Source organism: Lissotriton vulgaris, chromosome 5, assembly GCF_964263255.1.
Source record: "Lissotriton vulgaris chromosome 5, aLisVul1.2, whole genome shotgun sequence".
Lineage (NCBI taxonomy): Eukaryota > Metazoa > Chordata > Amphibia > Caudata > Salamandridae > Lissotriton > Lissotriton vulgaris.
The window spans coordinates 1,132,467,058-1,132,488,767 of record NC_141693.1 but is presented as its reverse complement, the minus strand read 5'-3'; the positions used below and the strand labels follow the sequence as shown (position 1 = coordinate 1,132,488,767).

General features: G+C 48.0%; 1 protein-coding gene across 1 annotated transcript in view; it reads right to left on the bottom strand.

Annotated features, from left to right (window-relative positions):
- The window catches only part of NHLRC2 (NHL repeat containing 2), a 1,046,453-nt gene that overhangs the window by 847,060 nt on the left and 177,683 nt on the right, over positions 1-21,710 (bottom strand). Inside the window, exon 2 of the mRNA XM_086922864.1 lies at positions 3,304-3,456. Within this exon, the coding sequence (XP_086778990.1) occupies positions 3,304-3,456 (153 nt within the window). The remainder of the gene's footprint in view (positions 1-3,303; positions 3,457-21,710) is intronic.

Here is a 21,710-nt window from a genome sequence, read left to right as displayed (position 1 = left end):
TAATGAGACCGGGCCCTGCCAGTGTCTCAGTGCTTAGGGGGAGAGGGGGGCGAGGTCTAATAGTTGTAAGCATGCGCAGGCCAGTCTCAATTATGAGTACTCCTGGCTGTCACATGCGCAGTCACCCCGACCCCGCTGCAGCTGCTTACGCTCTCTGGCGCTGTCACTCACTCTCCCACAACCCCGCCCCCCACGGCCCACTTCCATAAGCAAATGCCCGATTCTGCCGGGTTCGTCAGTGCGCTTTGATTTATTTGAAAGAAATGTGTTTGAATTATCTTATGCATGTTGTTGGCACCAGCGGCGGGACGTCCATGGCTAGTGGGGCAACGCCCCAACGCCCCCAATGGACGCACCGCCACTGGTCTGTGCTCAAAGTACAGAGTGGATAACTGAACTACCATTAAACCATAGGAACTTGCGTTTACCCGGGTCTGAACTCATCTAGCACGAGGCAAGGCAACATTATTCTCTCAATTTGGAATAATAAGAATACAGTCTGTTCATTTCCATACACAATAGGATCTCGCAAGATCCAAATATGGAACAAAATGGCAGATAGCGCCGGCTTCGATAGTATCTCAATGCCAAATGTCCCAGGTGATACCTGGTAATGAAGAAGCATCCATTGGGTCGATTTCTGCATAAACAAGAAGACCCTGAAAGTGATTAAACAACATCTCGTGATCAGTTGTGCCAAAGGTCACTGACTTCCACAATGACAAAGGCAGAGAGATCTATCTAGTGTCAATGGGCTGCAGATGCAGTGCTGGTGCGTAAGTGTTCTAACCAGTACAAATGAGTGGTATCTGATGGGCAGAACGTGGACCGCAGTCATCTTCTGGCTCTTTGTCATAGCAACGTGCACGAGCCAACACGATAAGGCTGGAGAGCTCTCTGCTGGAAATGCTGTGCGGTTTGATTTTTATTTCTACCGTCAGTGCAAGAGTCTGTATCTCTACAGCAATGTCTCTGTGCAGTGGTGAAGCACATTTTCAAACCCCCAGAGCGGTGGAGAAAAACCCAGGTGAGACCTAGCCCACCTCGCCACACGGAGAAGCTTCCATTCCCCATTTATTTTATGATATCTGGTGCTCCCCTTGTGAAGTATACAATTGGAATGACCAACATTTATTGCATTTGCAATGTTTCATTGTTGATGTATCCCCAGCTCTACTATCAGTTTATGCCATCTTCCCACAGTCACAACTGTGCTCCAAGCTACACAACCATGAAACCGAGGTGCAAACCATGGAGTGAGAGTTCACACGGGCATGCTCCTCATGATAGGACCAAATTATCTATAAATGAAGAGGGCAAAGTAGAAGTTCACAGGAACCATAAAAGACTAAAGAGACTCCTTTACGTGTTAAATCCTCTGCATTCCATCTCTGTATTTAAACAAGTTGTCTAATATTTTTCCGCCATAGCTGTATGGTATGCGAGTTGCGCTATCGGTGCAGGTCGCTGTTTCTACGTGAGAGGAAACTTAGAAGTATTAAACACATCTTGAGAGAACGGACACCTTGGCTGGTATGGGAGGTGTCTTTGAAGTTCAGGAGGCTATTCAGGATTTAGCGCAGCTTCATCAAGTTGACGTCTATTGGTGACCCGTCAAAGGACATACTTCATGCAGTTTTCCTTTTCTATAGATTAAAGGTAAGTGCTGTCTTGTGCAACTTACCTGAATGTAGCAGCAACTCCCCTACTGGATACCTTTTAGAGAGAGAAACGCTACATGTTCATGGCGAGAATAGTGTGATTCTTACAGAGGAACAGATCCAGAAAAGAAACTTGGACATTTAACCCTATTGGCGTACACCTGGGATTGGAATACATTTTTGACTGTCTTGGATATTCCGAAGGATAGGAGGACTCCTCCCAAAATCTGCAACAATTGCAGTTTCCCTGGAGAAGTATTTGAATTCCATGTTACTCCCATGCGTGGCCAATTCCTCATACAAAGATATGCCACACAAATGCATTTGCTTTTCTAAATGTTATTTCAGTCCCTGGGGAAAGAATTTGTTCTGGTGGAGAAACCCTATTTCCCTATGCCCATCATCGATTATGGGGGTGTGCCTTCTCCATTCCAACCAAGAAATTGAATTTACTCATTGACCATTTAAATGGTGGGAATGTTCCTGCCAAAGGTTTTCCAATCCCCACAGCCTCCGAAGCTTGTTAGTGTGCCCCTCCTTAGGCAGGGATCCTACCCTAGAACCCCCAAAACCCAAAAGAGAGATTTGCTAATGAATAAATGCGTGCAGCACCCTTGTTTTTCCCTTTCTCTGGTGTTTTACATGTACATTTCCGAGCGAAAATGAAGCCACTTTATGAATCAGGCCTAGAGAGACTTACCCTTTCGCCATCTTGTGAGACTATATGGAAAAGAACATTGCTAATAAAAGTTCAACCTCTATTACACAGCAAGAGAGTTGCGTGTGGTTTTGAGGTGAAGTTCTGCACAAAAAATACCTTTTCCAGAAATACATGAAGTAACAAGCTATTCTAAAACAGTAAAACGGCTGTCTCCACTCATGAAATCACAGGAAGCGGGTGAAATAGTGAATAAAATGTTTGCTATGTACCATTAAAATTAGATTAAAATACTATGAGAGCACTACTATGAATTTTTATAACATTTCACCCCTATATTGGAAGCAATTTCCAAAGGGGTTCTTTGAACGTGCGTGTGGCTTAATAAATTCATAAATAACCGAACACACTGGTAAGTTGCAGAGCAGCTCCAAAGAGTGTCCACAAAGAGCTTAACCTTGAAACGGGCGCTTGTACAGCCACACAAGGGAGTCGCATTTGAATGTCGCACACGAATCACAGTAGATCTCATATTTACCATTGAATCAGAAAAGAGTCTTCATTTAAAGCAGCATCGCCAGTCTGCAGAAAAAGATTCTTGGCACATCTAACCTCCCAACACCATTAAATAATAAGAAGCAGGCTTATAGCAAGAGGTGTAGTGCCCTGTGTGTTCTAGGACATCAGCCGACCACCAGCATTTTTCGTACAGTTTGTGGCCTGAAAGCAGTTACAGAGGAGTGGGCCATTCTGGGCACATCTTTTCCTAATGTGACGCCCAAAGTGACGCAGAAGGAATGTCAACGCAATCCAAGCCATTTAAAAGTGCTGGGAGAGAACAAGCAGTCCTGTAGATTAGGGGAGCATTTCAAAGAGACCTGAAGCTTTGCCAGAGCCGAGTGCGCACAGAAGACAAGTGACTAGGCTCCAGGCCGAGTGGCCATGCCAGAGGTTGCTATTTTGAGCAGGCGAAGGCACACATACCTTTGTCGGAGTACTGGTGCTCCAGTGCGTGCAGGTCAGGCAGCAGATGCATGCAGTTGATGCAGCAGTAAGTGAAGAAGTCCAGCACTACCACTTTGCCACGCAGGTCTTTGTGCAGGTAAAGAGGTGCTTCGATGTTCAACCATTGTAGGCCTGAAATTAAAAGTAAGGATAGGTCTCAGGCACTAGAAGGACAACAAAAAGGATGGCAAAAAAATGGCAGCACCACTAATCAAAAGGCAAACGATGGGTTTTAGCGAACCAGTAAAGAAAAAGGCCTAAAAGGTATTAAAAACACAGGGGTAGAAAGCTAAGGACAACTACATGGTGGGAAATACAGAAGATATCTTAGCATGCCTGGGCTCAGAAATAAAATGTATATCAATCATTCGGATATCCTCTAAAATATACTTTACATAGAAACCAAACCACAAATGAAAAGAGTCAGATGATGAGAAATACTGAGACCAATGACATTTAATGCCAAGACCAAGAGACCCCAAAAAAACTAATGGAAAAGAACAGGCAAGAATATTTTTTTGCATTTGTTATTGGATAGGTTTATTGTGCACACCACCAACTGCTTAGTCTGTAGACTGGCTTGCTACTAGGTGTTAGTTGATGGCTTCTTTCAGGTGGAGAAAGGAGGATGCACAAGTGTTCTTGGAGGGGAGTATGTTGGACAAGGCTCTGATGTCGAGTATAATCCCAGAGTACGGAGTCTTGCACCAAGAATGTTCTCTCTTTTGGGCTGATAATGTTTACTATACAGTTAATGATTTGAGGGTGATTTTTGTGCAGTGACAAGTGTGGGAGGTCAACATCAATATTCTAATGCACCCCAATATTTTAGATTACCTCAAAATTTACCTTGGTGGTTCAGCTCCAGCACCCTTGATCTTGCTATAAGAGTCACCAACCCTCCTCAGTATTTAGCCTAACAAAAATTAGTGGAGTAATAAGTAACTGGGATCACTCAATAACTGAGTTCTAGATTGAAGAAAAGTTAAAGGGTTTTATTACAAACGTTCCAAATTCAGCATTAAAGAGACATTTTTAAAATGCCATGAAGGCTCAGATATAGAGTGCATAGTCATATATCAGAACGATTCTAAGTTCTGATAAGCAGCAAAAATCATAAGTGGAGGGGTCCCAGGAGGAATAGGAGAATCATCAAAAGAATCACACAAAGCCCTGCGACAAAAACGAAAAGTATCTGGCTCACCCATAAATCCAAGGGTTTTTATGCACATTTTATGAATAAGTAATAAGCAAAAACTGCAAATTCAGCATGGCATTACTAGTGATAACATATTGACCAAATCAGAAAGTGTATCATCACACATTATCATAAAATAACGAATTTCTAAGGAAAGGAAAACTCCATCCGCTCTTACAGCAACAGCAGTGGAGTCCGAAGATGCACAAAACAATATGAAGTAATTTCCAAGAAAGACCCATACACAAGTGTCTGCTAACACGTCTACACCAGAACTTACAGTGGAAGGACCTTGTAAAGTTGATACTTTAAGTACACAAAGAAAAGTATAGTCACAATACGAGAAATCGAAGGAAAATAACCAGTTACATCACAGTGTCCCATGTTTCACACAGACTGTTTGGAGAGAAGACACGCAGGGGGACATTAATTGCAAGGGGTAATGAGCAGGAGCAAAATGATCAGAACACCAAAACATCATCCATTTGAATAAAATGGTGTCTCTGCAAAAGTGCGGCACAACTAAACTATATTAATAAAAACGCTTCTAAACATTTAATCAATATCGTTTCAAGTGCAATATTGATAATTCATTGGTTACTACCAGAATCCTCATAAAATCATTAGTATTCCCCAAAAAATATTTGTCACCCAAAATTGCACATTTAGAAAAAACTTTAACACATGCCATGGCCACGTTGGCAAGGTATCTGTATGCGAGGCAAAGGACATTGAACTGGTTTCTTGCCATTGGAGGTTTCTTAAGCAGGGAGACACAGATCTGCAGCCAGTCCGGTGGTGGAGCTATGGCATTTTAGAGGCAGTTATGTTCTTATTTGAAATAATCTGCGTAAAGGGCTCTAGGAGAATCAAGTCTACTAGATTTCAGAGTGTCTATTAAAATTGCATTATGCTGTGGGTAATATCTGAACGAATCCTCTTATAGAAACTATACCATTAGAACACTGACCTAAAAGTGCATGGTAAGAAGATAATGGGTCCAGCAGATGAGCAGGACTCATGTCCATCTAATTTGGGATACATGGAGGTGAATGAATTGGGTGGACAGCAGTGAACAAATAGTGTAGACTGAATCAATATAACATTTTCCAGCAAGAGGATATAAATAAATAAATAAATAGGCTACAAGAAAGGGGGCAACGTTGGACTAAAGGAGAACTCAGTGACATAATGTGAACCTCTGCTCTTCCACTGTCACTAGTCAGTACATACTCCTTGATTACTAATGGAAGGTGAAATTGGGCAACCATCGGCTATATGCTGTATGAGAATTTAAAGTCGTTTTGTCACAAGATTAAATAAACTCCCAATCGAACTGAAAAACAGTGGTACAAACATGAACTTAAAGTGTGCTCAAAGCGATACAACATCCTTTTTCACACAATAAGCTTGCCTGTTGATAAGCTAGTCAAAGGAATACAATAATTTCAATATTAAGCAATCTGCAATTACAAAAAGTACAATTGAAAACTTGTGTATCTTTTCTTCATGGATTAGTACAACATTGTTCAAAGGACACAATTCATGCATTAACTGCATTTAAATAGCGTGTTCTATCCAAATGCGCAGTGGACCGCTTTACAGTTGTAAATAGTAAGAGTTGCCATTAGTTCAGAAAGACATGGAATCAAAAATAGGTAAGAAAACAAACTAGTATTTAAGATGTGTGCTGAAGAGGTTGTAAGTAATTTTGCTTACAAATGTTGTTACTAATTCTTTAATTTTTCAATATATTTTGTATATCATGTTTTTTCTTTTGTTCTTTTTTTAAAATCAACAAACAACGCTTACGGTGCTGAAACTATGTGCTGTATTCTAGGTTCAACAGCTGATGGCAATCTTTACCTTGATTTACTCAGATACATTTGAATTGGAGTTGTTCAAAGTAAAAATGTCATTTTCATTTCACAACCATTTTTTCCACCAGCTGCTGCACAGATATATTGTCCCAGGTGTTGGCCGTCAACCATAGATTCTTGATTACTCTTAAGGGCATGTGAGCATTCTTTTTTTCATTTCCATTTAGTTTTTGGCATTCTTAAATTCTACCTACCTCTTCAACTATTTTAGTTTGTGAACCATCCCAGTTGTTTTTCTAGCCAGTCATAATTTACGGCTTTTTATTTTTTTCTAAAGAAACAATTGATGGACGGAATGCTGGTCAATGCAAACATTCACCCCCAGTCACAAGGTTCTGGGTTAAATCCATCATTCTTTTGCTCACCACACCACCCAAGTTTGGACCCAGCCATTTACAAATCAGTCTTGACCCTGTTCCTTATGGGAACAGTCAAGCCTGAACTGCCAGGTCAGGTCCTCCCTGAACCGGAAACAAGCATCCTGGGATCGGTTTCAGGGCATCACCCTTCATCAGTCAGGCTCGCTTGAATCTAGTGGACGGGACCCACGTCCTGGCATACCCTTCACACTTAGGGCGACATATGCAAAAGAAACAATTGATGGACGGAATGCTGGACAATGCAAACATTCACGCCAAGTCACATGGATCTGGGTTAAATCCATCATTCTTTTGCTCACCACACCACCCCAGTTTGGAGCCAGCCATATGCAAATCAGTCTAAACCATGTTCCTTATGGGTACAGTCCAGCCCGAACTGCCAGGCCAGGTCCTCCCTGGACCAGAAACAAGCATCCTGGGACCGGTTTCAGGTCATCTCCCTTCATCAGCCAGGCTAGCTTGAATCCAGTGGTGTAGTGAGCACGGGACCCATGTTTGGGCAAACCCTTCCCACTTAGGGTAACAAATGCAAAAGAAACAATTAATGGACGGAATGCTGGACAATGCAAACATTCACCCCCAGTCACAATGTTCTGGGTTAAATCCATCATTCTTTTGCTCACCACACCACCCAAGTTTGGACCCAGCCATTTGCAAATCAGTCTTGACCCTGTTCCTTATGGGAACAGTCCAGCCCGAACTGCCAGGCAAGGTCCTCCCTGGACCAGAAACAAGCATCCTGGGACCGGTGTCAGGGCATCTCCCTTCATCAGCCAGGCTAGCTTGAATCCAGTGGTGTAGTGAGCACGGGACCCATGTCTGGGCATACCCTTCCCACTTAGGGTAACAAATGCAAAAGAAACAACTGATGGACGGAATGCTGGACAATGCAAACATTCACCCCCAGTCACAAGGATCTTGGTTAAATCCATCATTCTTTTGCTCACCACACCACCTCAGTTTGGACCCAGCCATCAATTGTTCTTTTTGCATTTGTCACCCCAAGTGGGACGGGTATGCCCAGACGTGGGTCCTGTGCCCTCCATGCCCCTGGAGTCAAGCTATCCTGGCTGATGTGGGCTGAACTCCTGAAACCGGTCAAAGGATGTTTGTTTCTAGTCCAGGGAGGACCTGGCATGGCAGTTCGGGCTGGACTGTTCCCATTGGCGCAGGGTCAAGACTGATTTGCATATGGTTGGGTACAAACTGGAATGACATGTTGAGCAAAAAACACTATGGATTTAGTCCCAGATCTCTGTACTGGGGTGAATGGATGACATTGTTCTGCATTCTGTCCATCAATTGTTCTTTTTTCTATTTTTGCCACTGGTGCCCATTGTTCTAGAGAGTAAAAGGAAAGACAGTGGTTTATGCTGTGCCACACAGGCAAAGGATATTCAGGGGTAAGTCATTAGATCTGGCCGAAGATACTCTTGCCCATCTTGAAGATCACATGTGATACATTCTTCAAAATAGATCAATAAGAACAAATACCAAGAGGCTGTGCACTTAGAATCAGCGCTCTACAGCTCCTGCTGTCATGTGTTTTTTAATGGTTTGCCACTGTTTGGATGTGCTTACCATCAAGGCCATGGCATTTTGTGGATGGTTACATGGTCTCATTTGTGTTCATATTATGTTCTGGTGATGGGGCATTACGTTGTACTTTTGCAAATCTGACAAAACATGAATTGAGAGGCAGGGTGTGTGCTTTTGATGCTTTTACTTTGTTGACAAATTGACATTTCAATTGCAGATTTATGTGTTTTTTGTTTAGGAAGTGTGTGCTGTTTGACTGCATCGGTCTGTCATAAAGACATAGTGCTATTTATTAATGACCATTGGGCATTCATTTGTTTGCTTTGCCGTCAGGATTACATTTTATTGGATTTACAGCTTTATTTGTTCACCAAGTAAAACTACCGGAACACCCAGGCCATCTTAAAGGTGCAATGACTATACCGGTCCTTTATCAAAGTTATCTAGTTATGCAACAGTTTTCTGAGTATGTTTTTTATTTCACCATTTACTGTGCAAATCTCCTCTTCTGATGCCTTTTCAAGGCAACGAACCATCGCTATAAGACTGGAGGGTTTTCTGCTAGGAATGCTGGACATGTTACCAACCACTAAAAGTATTTTATTCTCCTGGGGCTCGGTTTTTGATTAATTGGTTCTATTCACCTTTAGAATTTTGTACAAAAAAGGGACTGATCCCCTCCCTCACTCTAGGCGGCATGAACCACCATCACCACGTAGTGCAGTGTGGTTTAATTCTTAGATCCTTTTACAACTTTGTAGTTGAATGTCTAGATATATGAAGAGTTGCATGTCGAACGATTAAAACTGTATTAAGGTAGGTAATTCTCAGTCATTTGTATTAATTTCCTATACAAGATTAAAAACAGAAGAAGCGAGGGTACCAAGTAACTGTTAGGATTCCTCTCTCAGGACTGGTATTTTTCATTTCTTTGATTATGGCTTAAATCTCTATTAAGACAGTCTGTTCACCAAAGGGGCTGACTCTCAGGTTTCATTCTGTTCTAGCCCAAGATCCTGCTTCTTTAAGGGATTTTATTTCTGGAGCAACTGACGACAACACACCCAATGTTGAAAATCTCTACCCCTGATATAAAGCTTGTATTAAGTTAGTTTGTATCAGTTCGTCACACTTCCTATGCCATGAAGGTCTGAATTAAATGATATTATTCAAAAGGATGTATCTAGGCTATGCATCCAGTTTACAAACACTCGAATCCAATATTTTATACATACAAATAAACATGCAAGCGTTCATGGTCATCTACACGTTAAAGTGTGCACACTTGACAGTAAATTAGCAGATTAGGATGGACAGAACGCCATGCGGCTTAGTGTTTGAATGGAAAAAGATGTTTATTCCTTGAGCATGGAGCCGTAATTATGCCAAGACCGGCCTCAACATGACATATTTAATGCAGAAGGCAATCTACAAGCACTGCTGCCAGGGTTGCAAATTGTTGCAGACCCGTTCTTATTAAGAGTTTAACTGCACTGCTGGGAGCCAGCTGTATTCCTTTATGTGCTCAAATATATTTGATTTGTAAGTTATTACCAGGAACCTCGGAAAACATTTTATTTCACTCCAGTTCTTACCAGCAGCTGCTGCACTGCCTCTCTGCTCACAATCTGAGGATATGGAACATGTGCTGTGAGTGATGGATGACTCAGCGAGTGCATGGCAGGCTTAACCCCAAGACCAGCGCCCGTGTAAGGTCAGCAGGGCTGGGAAGAGTCAGCCAGATGTTATGCCCTGCCTGCCCTACCGGCCTCACAAAACCAAGGATCTGTCTAAAACACTCAGCATTTTAAAACTGTCCAATCAGACCACAGCAGCTGCCTCAAAGACCTGTTCATTGTGTGTCATGTTTAACCCCTCCCATGCTCATGACGGAGCCGCTCCGTCATGAGCATCGGCTGATCTGTGCTCATGACGGAGCGGTTCCGTCATGGCCCTGCCGCCGCGCCTGCGCGGCGCTGATTTCGCGCCTGCGCGGCGTGTTCTATTGAGCAGGCGGGGCCATGACGGAACCGCTCCGTCACGAGCAGAGCTCAACCGCGGCTCGTGACGGAGCGGCTCCGTCACGAGCATGCGGCCGCCGCTCGCCCCCCCTGACCCTCCTAGGGCTGCGGCGGAATTGCCGCCGCAGCGAAGGGGTTAAGGAAGCAGTTATCAATGGTCCACCAGAGTGGCACCAAATTCCAGGAGTGGGATGGGCCCACTCTCCCAATTATAGCTCTTTCAATACAATACAAGAGGGAGAGTCCATTTTTCCTGCTTCCATTAGCGCACAAGGAGCCTCTGCTACCACGCTGGTTGAGGTGGAACAGAGATTCTTTTTTAAACCAGGAACCCTTGTGTAAGACAGGGGCGCAACTAGACCCGAACTACGGGGGGGGCTAGCACTCCCAGCCAGGGCTGGCCCTAGCATTGGTTGCAAAAGGTGCAACAGTCTTTTTTGGCACCCCCTCCACCATTTCCTCCTTCTCCATGAATTCCCTCAATACCACTCACCAACAATGCACCTCATCTCTCTATACCACCTTTCTGACAAACATTTAATTGCGCTACTCTTAGTTTACTCACACTCAGTTCTCTGATCTGAATGGTACACATTCTTTGTAGAAGGCACATTAACCCTCTGCGCTGTGTGGGGGGGGGGGGGGCAGTGGTGCCCATGTGAGTACATGGTAAACCATGCAACAGTGTGAGAGTAGGGTAAGAGGAGTGACTGCATGGTGAGTGAGGTGACCATATGAATTTGGGTGCGGATGGGGGCGTGGCTTAGGCGCATAGCGGAATGGCTGCCTTCTGAGGGAGCTCCTCATGCCGGAATCAATTCTGGACAAATACCATCCTCATACCCCCTCCACTTGCGGTGCGACCCCCCCAGGGCATGTATGGTGGTGAGGGGCACGTGCTGACCGAGTTTGGTGGAGTCTACCCCCGTGGCTGCCCTGAAAACCGCCGATATTGAGCCTGAGGCGGTGCAGAGAAAATAGCGACACCCGGTTTGCTGAGCGGAGAGGCCTGTGGATACGAACGCTGTTGTTGAGCGGTGGCTGGACGGCAGATGCCGAGGGGCGCTGCATGGCCTATGGGGTGCACACACTGATCTATGGGCTGAAGTACGCAACCGACTTAACGGAGGCACTCCCGCACTGGTGAGGAGCCCGATACATGAGTGAAATACAGGAGCCCCGGGCAGGGAGGTGAGGCGCGGCCCTCGCTGCTGGAAGAAGCCTCCTTCAATGGAAGCACGCGAGCGGATTGCTGTGAGCCCTGGTCGGGCCGGCACGAGTGTAGCAGCGGTGGTGAACCCGGAGGTTGGAGTGAGTGGGGCGCTGGAGGGAGCTGAGTCCGTCGGGCCTTGTCGGCGTTGGGCAGTCGGGGTGCTAAACTCGTATAGGGTGAGGTGCCTCGGGTGTCCGCGTGGTGGGGCTGAGGTAGGCCATTGGCTCTGGTGGCGCTCCTGGCCCGACTGCGGGCCCTGGCGCTGTCCCCCGGACCTGGTATCTCGCCCGGGAGTGTGTCTGCCCCGCTACGGCCCCCATCGTGGGGCGTGCGGGGGTGGAGGGCCCCGGCGAGCCGCTTGGGCGAGGGAGGACCGGCAGGGGCGCCGGCCTGGGCGCGAGACCACATATTGCACACCTCCCGTGCTGGGCGACAGAATATAGCCCTCTTTGCCTGGACACACTCAAAGGTTGGACCTGGGCCATAGCACAGGCTGAACGCTCAAACTCGGGGCATAGATAAGCAGCGGAGGGGCCTTCCGAGACAGCTGAGAGGCGAGACGCAAGGGCATAGCAAGCAGAGGATACTAGTGCTTTGGGTGCCGGCGGAGTGAGGAGCTGCAGGCTGCGCCAACGGACCGAGCGAGGTCTATGCACTTGACACGGGCTTAGTGCATCCACACAGAGCCGAGCTATGGTGGGGCATTGTGAGAGGGCCCGGTCTGAGCGCACTCAATAATGGGCAAGTCCGAGCCGAGGCAGGCGAAGCTGCAATTCGAGAATACCACCACCCGAAATGCAGAAGGATCAGGAGATCAGGGCGTTTCTGTGGGTGCCTCTGGCCTGGCCGAGGGGGCGGAAGATGACACGAGATCAATTCTGTTGGAGTTGCGTGCAGGGATGAAAACTGTAGATGGCATGATCGACGCCTTGGCAGTGGGACTAGACTTGGTAAAAAAGAAAGTTGAAAAACATGAACATCGCCTGGATATCCTCGAGAACAGGTTGTCAGATGAGCATGTGCACAGGCGGAGTCATGCACACAGTTGCTCCAGATGGAAAAAGTGCCCGAGGTGATCAGTGCCAAGAACGAGGATTTAGAAGCGCGCTCACGCAGGAACAATGTGCGTATTGTTGGTCTTTCGGAGACCACGCCCATAAATAAAATGGAGCCCTTTTGTAGATGGTTTGCTGCGTGAACTCTTCGGACCGGCCCTGTCCACGGGGATGATCGTGGAGAGGGCGCAACGCTCACTCGGGCCACGGCCCAAACCCGGTGCGCCTCCAAGGCCAATCATGGCTCGACTACTGAACTATGCCGACAGAGATGCCATTCTGAGAGAAGACAGAGCTAAAGAACCCGTGATGTACAAGGGAGACAAGCTATCGTTTTTCCCTGATTACACTCCTGTGGTGCAGTCGGCATGGAGAGAGTTTGTGGCAGCGAAGAAGCTCCTGTGAGAAGCGGCGATACCATATGCTATGCTGTATCAGGCAAAATTAAAGGTCACCCATGAGGAACAATCACATTTCTTTACAGATACGAAATCGGCATTGAAATTTTCCAAACATATATGTAAGGCGAAGACCAAGCAGCGGTCGGCTGAGGTGTCCATGCTTGAATCGGGACTGGTTGATACGGAGTGAGGTTGAGGCGGCTGTACGATTGCACTGTAGAGCTGACGAAATGACCGCACTGATGGTGGCATGGATGCTGGTTGACTCTCTGTGCGGAGGATGTACCATGGGGGACATGAGTCCATCAGATTTCACATGACATTATTGTGTTCTGGGTGGAGTGTTGAATTCCTGTTGTTAGATTCGTTCAGGGAGCAAGTGGGGGGAGAATCAGTGATTCTGACAACCGCATCTCGGTGCGGGTTCACGTGCCGAGCCTCTCCCTGATGTGGGTGCTCCCCATATGGTACCTGGGTTAACTAGAAATGTGGGGATGGGGAGGTGGGGGGTGGTACATGGGCTCGACCTGATTGGGAGGTTGGAGTGGGTGGTGGGTGGGAAGGGATGGAGGGGAGAGGGTTGATGTTGGTTGCTTTGTGTATTCTTTTTTTGTGTTGGCAATCCATGCTTTTTAGTTGTTTGAGTAGTGCAGTGCCGTCGATGTGGGCTGCCGTGCTAGGCGCCCCTCTAGTGATGGATAGTTACTGGTTGACCATGGACATTATACAGCTGGACGGCAGGTAGATGTAGGCTCCTAACATGGAATGTGCGGGGTCTCAACTCTCCCAAGAAAGTGAGGCAAGTGATGGCATATCTTAATAGACACCAGATACATATTGCCCTATTGCAAGAAACACACTTGACCACATACACTGAGCGTGGGATAGCGCGTAGGTGGGCGGGCTTTCGTCCGGCTTCCGTCGTATTCATCGTATGCAAGAGGTGTGCTGATCATGGTCAAAAAAGGAGTGGAGTTTACGCCGCTACACAAGTACACGGATGAGGAGGGGAGATGTGCAATGGTGTGTGGCAAGCTTCATGGTGCGCTGATTAGTATTGTCAATATGTATGGACCGATAGAAGATGATCCGGCATGTGTAGACCGCATATGTGGGAAGTTGCGTGAATGGCTGATCTATCCGGTGGTGTGGGGAGGGGATCTAAATACTTATCTGAATGTGACATTGGATAAATCCAGCCCCATCTCTCATCGTACCCCCAAGGTGGCTAAGTGTGTAGTGAGAGCCATGGAGGAATTTGGACTATATGATGTGTGGAGGGAAAGGAACCCGCAGGTCAGAGAGGGTATGCATGCGACTCCTGTCCATGGAAGTTGGTCGCGGCTGGACTACTGGCTGATTGGAGGTGAGGTTATGGACTGGGTGCCAGAAGTGACGCCTCTGCCCGTACACTATCGGACCACAGTCCGGTGATACTGGAGGTGGCGGTCCCGGGGACGGTGAGGAGACCCTTCACATGGCGGCTGCGCTCTGAAGCATTACTTGATCCGATCTATGAATCGACTGTGCGAGAGGCCATAGAGCAGTAGTTTGTATTAAATAAAGGATCAGTGAGGGAGCCCTCTACGTTGTGGGAGGCCTTCAAAGTCACAATCAGGGGAGTCTGCATACGGATAACAGCGAGCATCCTTAAGGACATTCACACCCAACTCCAAAACACTGAAAGTAGATTACGTGAGCTGGAGAGAGAGTACTCGGTCAACCAGAGGCGGGAACATTAGCCCGTATACAGGAATTGATCAGAGAATACGAGGACTTAGCTGACAGAGAAATAAAGTATATCTCCAGAAGATATGCAGCGCGAAGTTACTGGGAAGCGGGTTGGCCAGGACACACACTAGCGCTCAAAATTAGGGAGAGAATGGAACAACCTCGAGTAGACAGGATAGTGGATGACCTGGGGAGCGAGCACTACAGACGGGAAGATATTGTAGAAAAATTCCGCTGCTTCTATGCAGACCTTTATAAATCGCGTAGTGCTGCAACCGAACAGGAATTTGAGGCGTATCTAGAGGACATTGCCTGTGCAGGGCTCTTTGATGTACAGAGGAAACATCTATGTTTTCCCATAGACGAACAAGACATTAAAATGGCGATAGTGGCGTTATCCAATGGAAAAGCTCCCAGTACAGATGGGCTTACAGTTGAATTCTATAAGAAATATGCTGATTTGCTTGCTCCTTACCTCCTGGAGATGTACGCCGAGGCGTATGAGAATGAGCTGCCTACCTCCCTGAGAGAGGTTTTGGTCTTCACGCTTCTTAAAAAAGATAAGCCGCCGGACACCTGCGAGTCCTACCGTCCGCTGTCTCTCCTCAACATTGACGCCAAGATTTTGGCAAAGATATTGGCAACCAAACTGCAGCCGTTGTTACAGGGGCTGGTATTACCTGATCAGGCGGGGTTCATCCCGGAAAGATCCACTTCCCACAATCTCCGCACGATTTTCTCTATGTTCCATGTTTTAGACCCTAATTTGGAGGCGGCGGCCGTGTTACTCCACGCGGCCAAGGCATTTGATTCCGTAGAATGGCCGTGCGGGAACCGGCCACATACTTAGCACAACTGCTTCAAGAATATGTCCGCTTTGGCTATATATCGGGACTCCACATAAATTGGGGAAAATTGTTCATAATTCCGCTGAACGAGCGCACTGCTAAACCTAGCGTAGAATTCCCACTGGTGTGGACAGCTGACCCAATTAAATATCTAGGGGTCTGGATCCATCGTGACCCGGTAGTAGTGGTTCGTGAAAATTATGGCAGGGCATGCTCGAAGTTGACAGACTGGGTAGACATCTGGATTACGCTGCCGCTATCATTGGCAGACCGAATTGCGTTAATTAAGATGATAGTGTTGCCACGGTTCCTCTATCTCTTTGTGAACATTCCGGTGGTACTCACAAAGTCTTTTTTCAGGACTCTCCGGAGCCAACTGCTTAGGCTACTATGGGGGGCAAGGTGGCGAGAAAGCAGTGGTCAGTCCTCACAAAAGGATATTATAGAGGGGGCTTTGCAGCTCCAGACTTTTATGCTTACTATTTGAGCGCGCAGGCCCAATATGCCTACTACTGGTACAGGCCACACGCTTTCACCCCACATGTTGCCGTTGAGGAAGGCGAATCTGACCCGATCCCGCTTCATAGCATCATTACTCATGCCGCACGTGGCACCCCTAAGTCGGAAATAAATGCAGTAGATGCTACAATCACAGCTTGGAACAATGTGGGGCGCCTGGCGCGGAAGCTGCCATTGTATGCTTCACAGATGCGTTTGAAATTCCATGCGGCGCTGTCAGTTACACATGAGGGCCCCTCTATGAGGTTGCTACGGGAAGCCGGAATTAGCCACATGAGGGGCATCTACCCGCAAGGTTCGATTATAGCACCTGAAGCGACGCAATATGTCGCTAACCAATCGCTCCTCTTTCACTTTGCAATACATAGATTGCGCCATGCTGGCCGGACGCATTATTTCACGTATCCGCAGGAGCACCCTACGCTGCTGTCATTGCAGTTTGTGCTCTCCACTCCCACAAATAAAAAACTGGTGTCCAGACTGTATGGGTTGATAAAGGATGAAACTATTGAGACGCCTGATAAAAGTTGGGAACGATGGAATAACTGTCTACTGACTCCCATCACAGAGGAGAATTGGAAACATGTGTGTGGCCTGACAGGGAAGCTAACCATGAATGGTAACCTCTGGATCATTCATTTTAAGTATACACATCACGTTTATCATACTCCGGCGCGGTTACACAGACTTGGGTTGCGCAAGACGGCATGTTGTGCTAGATGTGGGCAAGATGGGGCAGACTTTATGCATCTGGCCTGGAACTGTCGGAAGGTGAGCGAATTCTGGAGCGCGATTGTGGACAGTATACGAGAGATGGTCGCTGTGGATGTATGGTGTGATCCGTTGGTATGTCTGCTTTGCTGTGTGCCGCACGTTCGTGGAGTGGCTGGAATCTTTGTGAGGCTGGCGCTATTGTTGGCTGCGCATAGGGTGGCTATTACGTGGGGTGGTAGATCTAAGCCTACCCAGAAAGCATGGCTGTCGGATCTAGTTTACTGTCGGGACTCTCTTAATGCGTATGCGGAGGAGTTATCCGTCAGCTCACGGCCAAGGGACATCTGGGAACCCCTGAAATTATACCTACTCAGCAAGTCAGGTGATGCCTCAGATGCATGAAGGCTGGGGGAGGGGAGACCCGCGCAGACACAGAGTTGGCGTATAAAAGCACACCGGCCAATACATGAAATACCTGGAGGGGTGGCCGACCGTAGACACACGATTGTGATATTCCATGGATTGCCTTTTACTTTCTTCTTTTTCTTTACTTTCTGTTTTTGTAACTTGATGGACTATGAATATGGTAATGCCATACGGTCTAAGTGCACAGGACTATCGGTCCTAAAGTTCCTACAGAGGTTCGAGGAGCTGCAGATTCCATGTACAAGACTGCTTTGCTTGATAAGTAACTGGGGAATGGCGATGATGTATTTGACTTAAGTGCTCTTTTCTTTTTTTTCCTCTTTATTAAGCTGCCTCTTGATCTTTGTAATCAAGTAGTGCACATGATGTGATGTGAAGCTGGAATGTCATTTTACTTTGGTCTTTTTCAAATACCAATACAAACTAAAAAAATAAAAATAATAAATTTGGGTGCGGATGTAAGTGCAGAGTAGGAAGAATGAATGCATGGTTAGTGATGGACTTGTTTGAGTGAGATTGTAGATTGAGCAGGGAGGGGGACAGGTGAGTGAAGTGTCACATGAGTCAGTGGCGGTTCCTCGAGGGAGTGCTGTGGGGCGGGGCAGGGGAGGGGCAGGGTGCGTGCTGCATCGCCGATTTGGCGTTGCAGCACCCGCAATGTAAAAAATGTTTTCTTTATCTCTTTACTCAACTCTGTTTGGCCCAATTCCGGAGTTTACTACCACCCACCCTGCCCCTCTCCCGCCCCGCCCCACCGCCCGCAGCACTTCCTCGAGGAGCTGCCACTAACATGAGTGCATCTTGAGTAGTGTGCTTGTGTGACTGCAGGGTAAGGTACAGGGTGAACAGCCCAAGTGCATTGTGAGTGCAGAGTGATCAATGTGAGTGCAGGGAGTGCATTGTGATCGCTGTGAGTGCAGGGTGAGTGTGAAAGTGAAGGGCGAGAATAAGCTGTGAGTTTGTCTGAATGCAGGGTGCATTCCCAGACATTTGAAGAAACTCAGCATGCTTTTGACGGTTGCTTAGGGTTTCAGATATAAGTTAAACTATTGCTATTATGGCATTAATAAGGGATCGAGGGTGGGGGAAATAAATAATGTACTGATCCTGCAACAAACTTCCAGTCTTATTATTAAGGTTGTCAGCCAGGTAGTAGCGCACCGGAAGGCAAAAACTACCAGTGGCAATTGTGCTGTGACCGAAAGCAATCTGTTTATAGTCTGCTTTTAAATCTGTTTTAAGCATTGTTATTTGTGTGTGTCACTTGTTGTGTGGGTTTTAAACGGAGGGGCTTACTTGTCTTTGCACGCCTGCACTTTTTAAGCATCACGAGTCCCTGGTCCGTCACGGTTTAATTGTGCCGATTGCACGGAGGGACTGACTCTGCCCTCATTCTCTCTCACTTCCGAGGCCGGTACCACTATTTTATCACACATGGGAGCCCGGACGCGCAGCTGACGAGCGCACACCATTGGCGCGCCGAAGGCGCACCAAAGGCAAGCCCGTCTGTGCCCGTCCACGGCCGGATTGCTGCCAGTGCTAGCCATGCTGCCCGACTGTCCAGTAGGTCGACGTAAGGTTGGCCTAGGGAGGTTTTGATGTCTTGCAGAGGTAAGACATGCTGGAAAGCACATACCATCGACCTAGCCTCCACTCTGCTCCCATACACATGTACTGAGTGCTCCTGAGAATTGAGGAAGAACACAGGGCTAACGGTGAGTAACAACAGAGATTACGCTATCCGGGGGCAGGCCGAGCACGCTGACGGGATCAAGGCCTGCCTAGTAAACTGTAGATCCTTGCCCAAGCATGCAGAGGAACGCGTGGGACGTCATGTTTCTGATTGAAACTTGGTTGAATGCTGATTCTGTTTCAACAGTGGCCCTAGCCGTCCCTCCTGGCTTTAAAACAGGGGTACTCATAGTACGGCCCGCGGGCCAGTGGCGGCCCGGCAAGCCTTCCCTGGCGGCCCGCGGACCACCGAGACATCATACCTGTGTTTCCCGAGTTTTTTTTTTAAAGTGTCTGCAGCAGCGAGAGAGACTCTTGCTGCTTTGTGGGGGTTGTCGGCGGGCGATCCTAGGAATGGCCAGAGTAAAGCTGCAGGGGCCTAAGGAGAGGTGAAATACAAAGGCATCATTAACATGCAAATGGTCTTTTAATGACCTGTGAAGTGCTCGGGTGCGGCTGAGAGTGTGTGTGTGACCCGGCTGGCGCACAGGCAGGGTGAGGTGACAGAGGGAGTGGGAGGGAAAGGGAGGGGGAGGGGGAGGGGGACGGAGAGGGAGAGAGAGAGAGTCAGAGGGAGTGAGTGCGTGAGAGGGAAGGAGTGAGAGGGAGGGAGTGAGAGTGAGAGGGAGTGAGAGTGAGAGGGAGTGAGGGAGAGGGAGTGAGGGAGAGGGAGTGAGGGAGAGGGAGTGAGGGAGAGGGAGTGAGTGAGAGGGAGTGAGTGAGAGGGAATGAGTAAATGAGTGGGAGTGAGTGGGAGGGAGTGAGTGGGAGTGAGAGGGAGAGAGAGAGGGGGAGAGAGGGAGTGAGTGAATGAGAGTGAGTGAGTGAGTGAGAGGGAGTGAGAGGGAGGGAGTGAGTGAGTGAGAGGGAGGGAGTGGGAGGGAGGGAGTGAGAGAGGGAGAGAGAGGGAAGGAGAGAGAGGGAGGGAGGGAGGGAGGGAGAGGGAGGGAGTAAGAGAGTGACAGAGAGTGAGAGTGACAGAGTGAGAGTGAGTGAGAATGAGTGAGAGGGAGAGAGTGAGAGGGAGTGAGTGAGAGTGAGAGGGAGTGAGTGAGAGGGAGTGAGTGAGAGAGAATGAGTAAATGAGTGGGAGTGAGAGGGATGGAGTGAGTGAGAGGGATGGATTGAGTGAGAGGGATGGAGTGAGTGAGAGGGATGGAGTGAGTGGGAGGGAGGGAGTGAGTGGGAGGGAGGGAGTGAGTGGGAGGGAGTGGGTGAGTGAGAGGGAGGGAGTGAATGAGAGGGAGTGAGAGGGAGGGAGTGAGTGAGAGGGAGGGAGTGGGAGGGAGGGAGTGAGAGAGGGAGAGGGAGGGAAGGAGAGAGAGGGAGGGAGGGAGGGGGAGGGAGGGAGAGAGGGACAGAGAGTGAGAGTGAGTGAGTGAGAATGAGTGAGAGGGAGTGAGTGAGAGTGAGTGAGAGTGAGTGAGTGAGTGAGTGAGTGAGTGAGTGAGTGAGTGAGTGAGAGGGAGTGAGTGAGAGGGAGTGAGTGAGAGTGAGAGGGAGTGAGTGAGAGGGAGTGAGTGAGAGAGAATGAGTAAATTAGTGGGAGTGAGAGGGATGGAGTGAGTGAGAGGGATGGAGTGAGTGAGAGGGATGGAGTGAGTGGGAGGGAGGGAGGGAGTGAGTGGGAGGGAGGAAGTGAGTGAGTGAGTGAGAGGGAGGGAGTGAGAGTGAGTGAGAGTGAGGGGGAGGGAGTGAATGAGAGGGAGTGAGTGAGAGGGAGAGAGTGAGAGTGAATGAGTGAGTGGGAGAGGGAGGGAGAGGGAGTGAGTGAGGGAGAGGGAGTGAGTGAGTGAGACGGGGAGGGAGTGAGACGGACAGGGAGGGAGAGGGATTGAGATGGAGACAGAAAGGGAGGGAGTGAGAGGGAGGGAAAGGGAAGGAGACGGAGAGGGAGGGAAAGGAAGGGAAATGGAGGGAGAGGGAGGGAAAGGGGGTGAGACAGAGAGTGAGTGAGAGGGAGGGAAATGGAGGGGGACGGAGAGGGAGTGAGAGAGAGGGAGTGAGAGAGAGGGAGTGAGACAGTCGGAGTGAGACAGAGGAAGACAGGAGAGAGGGAGGGTGAGAGGGAGAGAGAGCTATAGAGAGGAAGGGAGACCGAGAGAGATGTGTGTATGCCGGGACGGCTCAGTGGACGAAGGCGTCCGCTGCAGGGACCTATGATCAACCTCATGGTCAGTTTTATGTTGTTGCTCTAGCCCCTCCCCCTCCCCCACTGACCCTGCGCCCCCCCACCGATGCGGCCCTCGGACACAAACCAAACTGTAAATTTGGCCCCAGAGAGAAAGTTTGTGAGTACCCATGCTTTAAAATGTGCTGCACTAATAGGGAGAGTGGCAAAAGAGGCGGTGGGATAGCCATCATTTTTAAGGAGTCATGGGTTTTAGCATCATAAACTCCTCTCAATTTCGAAGGGATGGAGGGTCTTAATTTTAACTTTCAATTGGACCCTTCAACCTCCTTCTCGGGCATCCTCATTTACACCACTGAATTGTGCACTTAACTTAAATCATGAGCTTTGCAACTATATTGCCCAGTAATTGCTACTATATTGTAATTTCACTGTACTAGGTGATTTCAAGCAACATGTGAATGACCCATCATGCTTGCAGGCAGCCCAGTTAGTGCTATCCCTCGTGGGAGCCAATTTAATACAACATGGCAGGACACACACTTGATCTTGCGTTTTCTGACTTGGAGTCTCTTCACACAGAGGACCCCATTGAACTG